Consider the following 8261-nt stretch of genomic DNA (forward strand, 5'->3'; position numbering starts at 1 on the left):
TCCTCCCATTTCCTTTCACTTAATTTTTTTTTTAATAAACCAAACATTAGAAAGTAATAAATTTCTTTCCACTTCCTTTCTTTTCCTTTCAAATCCTTTCAACCAAATAAACGGTAAAAGATAAGATCTTGTTATCAGATCAGTTCAGATCAGATCAGAAAAAATAAGTTCAGATCAGATAAGTGTAGATCAGAAAATTTCAGGTGAACTAAACATAGCCTAAACCTTGCTTGATATTTTACTTGGAATTGGGAATTGGGAATTGGGAGTTGACGAATACCATTTGGTGGGCTAGTCGGTGTGTGGTGTCTTGTTGCGCAAGAGAGCCGTCATTATACTTCTAGAGAGGCCGCGCCACTTCTCGGTTCTCTCACCGTCTTGAATTTAACTACTGCTATATCATCCATTCTCGCCGGAACCCTAGAGATTCAATTTCAGCGCGCGAACCAAGAAAATAGGTCGAGGATTAGGTACTAATTCACCCTTTTCATGTCCGCTTACACTCCTTCGAATTCCAAAGAATCATCCGACATGGTATTGTTTTCCTTCTCTCTGTTTCAAAAATCCCAAACTTTTCAACTTTTTTATTTTCTGGGTTTTAGTTTTTTGGGTCATTTGATTTTGGGTCGGATTTATTTTGCTTTGTTTTATTTTTTTAAGCTTCCGGGTCTTTTTTTATATTATTATTATTTGTAATTTTCATAGGAGGCATTATCAATCTTACTGTTTACAATTTAATGTAGAAAGCATATAGATTTTAATTAGTAACATAGTATTATCCTGTAATTTGGGTATTGAATGCCTTGATTTAGTTACTAGATAAATCAAATTGAATTACTTTAAAAGTATATAAAGATATGTTAGTGGCTGGACAAAGTAAATTTGTAAATGAACTAAGGAATTTTTGTGTCTCCCCTTGTCAATTTGTATACTATATTTACATAAAAGGTTGAAGATACAATCTCTTGTGCAATACGTAGACTGAAAACTCAACTGTGCCGCTTCTGGACAGGACTTAGAGGGATTGGTTCCTTTCGTGTTTGGTTTGTTGAAGAATGATGCTTGATGTTGAATAGTGATTAGTGTCTTATGTGAAAATCAAAGCGTTGCAACTAATAAAAACAGAGGACATATCAACTTTATAGTTTTATTATATAACAGAAATCCCCAATGCTCTGCTCCTGACGTTTTGGTTTCTGAATGTGAACAGGCAGCTCCCCTTGTAGCTGGACTTTGTGTAGCTGTAACTGCTTTAGCTGGTAGATATGGAATTCAAGCTTGGCAAGCATTCAAAGCAAGACCTCCTACAGCTAGAATGCGTAAGTTCTATGAAGGCGGATTTCAGCAAACTATGACGAGGCGGGAAGCTGCATTGATTCTTGGTGTCAGGTACTTCACTATAGCATTTCATGTGATCTAAAAATTTAGGAATATAACTCATGGTTCGATTTGAATGAAATTTATTGATGAATTTATCATCAAGTGTTTTACTTTGGGCTAGCCTTCTAGCTAATTCTTATATTATAAGTGTCAAAGATGTCAGGAGGCATGTTCATTCTCATGAATGTAGAGGCTAAACCCATGTAGTGGCAAAGTGATCTTGTTGGACCGCTATAGTGGCTTTCTGATGTTACAACTTAGAGAGAGAGAAACAGAGAGAGAGAGTTAAAATTAGCTATACAACGTGAAGGACAAATGAATTGGATCTGGAATGACAGATGGAGTGGTGCTAACTACATCAAAAACATTAACATTACCTAAAAGGCTGCTCTCTTTTTGGACAATGGGGACGGATACTTGCAGATAACAAAGTAGTTTCCAATCTACTCTTAAACAAATGCACAAAAAGTTATTATTTTTTGTTTCATACTAATAGATAAAGAATCACTTTAGACATCCACTGTAAAGGGCCATGTTAACTTTGTCAACTATAAACTAGAATTTGTATTGTAATATATGACTTAACTGGAAATGAGCAGTTGAGAAAGATTCTAGAAACTAAATCTAACAAAGGAAATTGTAGCCGGAAAATTCCATATTTGTTGCCTTTTCTTGATTCTTTAGTCAATTTGTTTGTCCCATAGGAAGGTGAAAATATTTAACAATAGACAAGTAGTTTTGGTGACCTTGAACATGACAATAGATACTTTACTGGCCTCCTATTATGAATATATTTTGGTATTGATAATTGTATTTTTTTGCTTAAGGCTTGAACCTTGCATCAGATTCAGAATTTTTGAATTCTGATGTCAAACAGGCGAAATTTTGAAGGAGAACCTGCTAGTGTTGTCTCTACCTTACAAGTACTAGGCTATCTATATTGTCTTTCTTGATGTAATCATGTAAACAAGCAACACAGGCTTTTGCACTCTGCTTGAATTTCTGACACTTGGTATATAGTCAACTCGTATCATAAGGCATATATATTTTCCACAGTAATCCACTTAATGGAAGGTTGTTGGATGATGATATCCCTCAATATGTGTAAAGTCTCCTATGTATATCGAGGGCTTTTGCTGATCCTGAAAAGACCTGTCTCTTTTAGGGGAAAATATGGGGGAGCTAGTATCTAACCCCTCTTAGAAGACACATCAAAGTGAGAAGGCCTTAATACGGATGGATGTCACGGATGTCATCTGACCATAACATTAATTCAGCCCTGATGATGTAGTATGTGCTTTCCACAGGCAAAAGATCATTGGCACCTGGAAAAACAGATCAGACACTGAAACCTTAATGATGATTCTTTCTTCTCTTGGACAGAGGAAGGTGGTGCCTAAAGAATTTTATGGAAATAAGGGTCTAATACTCTCATTTCGTATCCTGAAACCCTATACTAGAAATCAACTATGGGGAGAAATAGGAATTGATTGGTCTAGCAGTTAATAGTCTTAGATGCGGTCATGCGGATCATTAGTAAATGCGTCTCTGCACTTTGCTGCAACAGTATAGTAGGCATCCATTGCTTTACCTGTAATATACTATGTTATTTATACTCGGGTAATCGTGTCCTCGTCCAAGTCTCACTTGGCTATTTTATGGGAACTTCTCATAATTTCGCCTAAATTGGTACATCGAAGTTTTATATTCGAGCCTCAGTGTTGAGGATTCGACACAGGTAGTTGAGGTAAAAGCATGGTGTCAAAATATAGTTCTGTTTTGGTTCGGCCGCATTGTAATTGTTTTCCACCAGTTCATACCAGTGTTCCATAAAGCACCGCAATTTTGCCCAAATCGACCAGTAAGACGCAATCCCGCCCGATTTTCTGTTACAACACAATTACTTCAGGGAAAGAGCGTGTTTGTAATGGACAAATCAGGCGCGATTGCATTGTCACTGTGTTTTCGACAATTAGGAGAACTTTACTGTTACAATATGGCCGAACCGAGTCTGAATGCCCATATTCTAACACTATGGGTAAAAGGGAGAGTTTGAGTACATAGAATATATATATACTAGCTTTTTATGTACGTTATGCATGCAGCGACATTTTGGGTTAACTATTACTTAGTAGTAAAACAAACCAAAAAAACAAAAGTTCGTATCTTAATTCAACTCCATTTTGTGAATAAGAAAGATTGAAATACCTACCAATAGTATTTAAAAGAACATTAATAAATAAGTATAAGTAAAGAAATTGCATCTCTAACTAATTTTTTTTGTCAAAGCTCTAAACAATCTTATGAACCATGACAAAAAGAGAGAGAAATAATGGAGTCATTTTTCTCTCTCTTCAATTCTTAGCTACTTCCCAATTCCTAACCCCATCTCTCAATTTCGCGATTCTTTTACCTTTCTTTTTAATCGAAACAATGTAGTTGTCACTTTTTCTCTTCTTTATATCATTTTTCTCAATTTCCTCCAAGTCAAACTAACACTCGATTTCTCCTCATTTTTAGCTAAACCTCTCGATCTCAATCACCGATTCTATGGACTTTGAAGAGAAGCATTGAGTTTCTCAGTGAGTTCTTGTCGAGTCGCCGAGGTTACTTTCCTCAAACTTTCGATTATGATTTCGTCACCATTTGAGCTAGATTTGGCAGTCATGGCGATGCACTTCATGTTGTCGATAAGGTACTTTTGAATATCGAGTTGATCGGCTGAAATTCGATTATGGGCACAAATTTTGAATTTCAATATATGGGTTGAAATATCTTTTAACAAATTTTTTTTAATATTTGGGCGCAAAAATAATTCATGTTCAAGTATTTTATCTGAATTTTTTTAATATTTGGACAAAATTTGAAGATAATTTTTTGACGGGATTTGATTTTTTTTTTTCCGACCATTTCTGATGTAATTTCAGTTTGAATTTCAACTATATTTGAATGAAATTTTAAATAAACTGTAATTTGAGTTTAATTTTTATAGAAAAAATAAATTCTAACACAACACATTCGTTAGATTTACTGTAATTTGAATTTAAATTTACTCGAACATATTATATATTCTTAAGATTTACTGAACATAGAACATTACACATACTTTTATTTTCAATAACAAATTGCGTACTTGATTAACCGTAAAATATTCGCAATTTTAAGAATGTCGTATTTGAAAATGTCGTGGAAGCTCCAATCTATGAAGAGAATTGAATTTTTTTTGGTTTGAAGTTTGTGTTTGTAATTGAGTTTTGTGTTATGGAAAAATTTATTTGAGTTTGAATTTAAGTTGTTTCTATAATGAGAATGTCGTGTATTTTTTTTGTTATTGTATGTGGTATTGATGTGGCAAATTCTTGATTATGAATTTTTTTTTTTTCATTGAATCTTTTTTATTGACAAGTTTATGTGATTGAGAATTATATGAGTTGATTGGATTTAGTAGAGATTTGATTGATTTTTTTTTTTTTGGCAAGTTTATACATAGATTTGGTTTTGATTAACTGTTACAGGTTGTATATGGAAATTTGAAATGTAATATTATATTGTGGAGGCGTAATTAAGTGAATTACTAAGGGGACACCGTTGTTCTCCTCTTGGCTTATATAATAGAGATATATATGCTACTTGGACTCTTCATCCTACCTCTATTACCCGTTTGGGTCTTTGATACTTGATACCCAAATGTGGACCTAGAACATGGAAGTTTTCACAAAATAGTTGTGTCACTTGGATTAGTAATATCATCAGTCACCAATGTTTGAGTAGACTAATAGTAATCTAACATGCAGCTAAGTCAGCTCCATTAATTGTTACGTGTATCAGACCTCTACCACCCCCTGAAATAGTTGATCTGTAATGCCAATTAATATTAGATTATAGTTTTGAGCTTTGTTCATTTAGCGCTTTTAAAGATCCGGTTGAAACAGGTTAGCTGAGTCTTAGGAAGAAAAACACACTGTATTATTGATATGCTGCTTTCTAAAATATACACACTGAAACAGATTATAGTTTTCTTTTTTGAATCCGGAGCGATCCATACGCATATTGATATTTATTAGCTTAAGGTTATTCAATGCTTTTGGCTGCTTTCTTTTTGGCAGGGAAAGTACAGCTCTGGAAAAAGTAAAAGAAGCACATAGAAGAGTGATGATTGCTAACCACCCTGATGCAGGTGGTAGCCATTACATGGCGTCAAAGATTAATGAAGCTAAAGATATGATGCTTGGCAAGACCAAGAACAGTGGATCTGCTTTTTAATATTTTTCTTCCCATTCCTTGGGGGTTTCAAGAGAACCTGAGGTTAGAGGGTCATCGCTATGGATTTTTGGTTACAGGAGTTGTAGTGGTTGCCGGTGTACTGGTAATTCTATTTGTATCGAGCTTGCTGCTGTCTACAGTTCTTGTGTCGATCCCATTGATTGTAATGTAGATCAGCTGATTGAATGTTAAAATTATTGTTCCATCTGATTAAGAGTCTTCGTCCATAACTGCTTCATTGAGAAGCACTGAGAGATAAATGACAGAACTATAAATACACAACAATTTTTTTTTGTACGTTATTTTTTTATGTGGTTATACGAAGAACAGATTTCCTGTTCCGGGGTAAGGGGTTATTGGTAATCAAACTACTCGTCGGCTAACAGGATCCCTGATCTCATTGGTGATCTGTTTTTCTTTTTTTTAATCAGAAAGTCTATTCTATGCTATGTGCTATTTCTATTCTATGCTATGCGCTCCTCGATTTATTTAAGTGAGTAGGGGAAGTGTAGTTCATATTTCAGTTTAAGTAAGTTCAAAGTCAATAATGCGTATCTAAGTTTGATTCATCACAACTGTAACAAGTATATGCTTCCCTCAAAATAGGATTATGCATCCAAGTGTATATATAGAGATGGTGCAACTCTCTGCAACACGATGTATGTAACAGTCTATGATTTTAAGTGGTTGTTTGGCTAATATGAGAAAATATGAGAAATAGAAATTTTTAGGAATTGAAAATTTGGTAAGTTGTTTGGTTGACAATAAAATAGCAAAATGATGGAATTAGAAATTCTTAGGAATTGAGTTCTCACAAAATGGAGGAAGTTGGATCTCAGTAAGTAGAAATTTTCATGGGAATTTTATTTCCTCATTGTCAACCAAACAATTTAACCAATTTTTCATCAATTTTAAATAATTTATCTTCTATAAATTGTAATTTTATGGGAATTTTCACTTATCATGTAAATCAAACGATTACAAAGAACAAATATTATATTTCCTTAAATATTACTCCGTCCGTCTTTTTGGTTGTCACATGTTGCCATTTAGGAGTGTCTCTTTTTAGTTGTTTCATTTGCCAAATATCCCGCAAATGGTTAAAAAGACCCACCCTACTCCTCACATTTCTAGGCGCATCTCCAGATGAACCTTTTGAACTTAAATATTGTTCATTATATATTAGTAAAACTATAACGATTGAATATAAATAAATTACTAATTTAGACGAATCAAACAAGATCATATATGATTATATTTTTTTTCTTATAATTTGAGAAACATTAAGAAAATTCACTTTAAGTATGAATAGTGCGAAGATTTCAAGAGAGAAAGATAGAAATTAGAGGGAGTATCTTCTTTTAATTTAAATTAGGTCTTCATTTACAATTTGTCCTTTTTTTTATTACAACAAATGTTCTTTTATAATTGAAGATTGACATGTTCTTCAATTTCGAATTGTGTGTACTTTTTATCTTGAAAAGTTGTTGAAAAAGTTCATATTCTTTTATATGAGTGATATGTTCTTTGGAATGTACAATGAGCACCGTGTTCCCTAGTGCATAATCCATATTTTGTATACTTCTTTCACTCTGAAATAAGTGAGATACTTATCTCTTTTATGTGAGAGCTTTTAGTATGTTTCCTCCACTCTGAAATAAGTGAGTCACTTCCTTCGCATGTATTTTAGTAAAATTCAATTTAGATTACATTTGTTGATTTATCTTCATCTCAGTTAATTCATTTCAAGTAGCTATAGTGATGAACTCACTCACACAAACACCTGTCATCGCTGATCACCACCACCACCACCAATCACCCTCCTTTGGGGTTTTTGGATTGATTTCATGGTGGTGGAAAAACGGTGGCCGCCGACGGTGAAGGTGGTTTACATACTCCCTTTGTCTTTTATTAAATGTAGCTTTTGACTTGTTACACCCTTGTTGATAGTTGAGACACAACTTTGACATGTAATATCTCTAATTTTATAGTTATAAAAATTAATTATAAAAATATATATTTAGAAAGTGTATATCGAGTCAAATTCAATAAAATCGAACGTGAATATATATTTTCTTATATACAAATAGCAATTAGTGGTCAAATTTAATAAGATTAATATCAAAAGTTAACAAGTTATTTTACAATAAAAGTTATAATGAAACATAGTTATTTATAATATGATAATATTTTTTTCATATATCATCCATAAAAAGTAAAACAATAATATAGTTTAATTAAATTTTATAATAAAAGTTATATAAAAGCCAAAAAAATAAAATTTGCGCAGTCGAGTTCGGACTGAACATAGAAACCTCAAAAAATTTAGGCCAACAACAATGTGTATTTTTTTTCTGATCAGAAAATCAAAAATTCAAAAAACTTAGACCTAATTAGGATTCGAGTTGTAGGTTCATCCTTATGCCTCTAAAATTTCGAAAAGAGGGTTTGCCTTTGATATGCAACACCTAAGCAAAGAGGACACGCTTCCTATTGTGCTGAATATGGTTGATGTTTTGAATGTCCTTAAAGAGAAGGAAAGGGGGAGGACAAGAGAAATATTATTGGAGGTTTTTTATGATTGAGAATTGTATCCATCGGAGGAAACTTGTTTATTT

General features: G+C 33.2%; 1 protein-coding gene across 1 annotated transcript; it reads left to right on the forward strand.

Annotated features, from left to right (window-relative positions):
* Positions 1–258: 258 nt before the first annotated feature.
* LOC104884925 (mitochondrial import inner membrane translocase subunit TIM14-1) lies at positions 259–5940 on the forward strand. Its single transcript, XM_010669628.4, has 3 exons — positions 259–534; positions 1211–1389; positions 5487–5940. Exons 1-3 carry the CDS (start codon positions 490–492, stop codon positions 5641–5643), a joined length of 381 nt encoding a protein of 126 aa, XP_010667930.1. The 5' UTR covers positions 259–489; the 3' UTR covers positions 5644–5940.
* Positions 5941–8261: the final 2321 nt, after the last annotated feature.

This window comes from Beta vulgaris, chromosome 7 (assembly GCF_026745355.1).
Source record: "Beta vulgaris subsp. vulgaris cultivar EL10 chromosome 7, EL10.2, whole genome shotgun sequence".
In the NCBI taxonomy this organism is placed as follows: Eukaryota; Viridiplantae; Streptophyta; class Magnoliopsida; order Caryophyllales; family Amaranthaceae; genus Beta; species Beta vulgaris.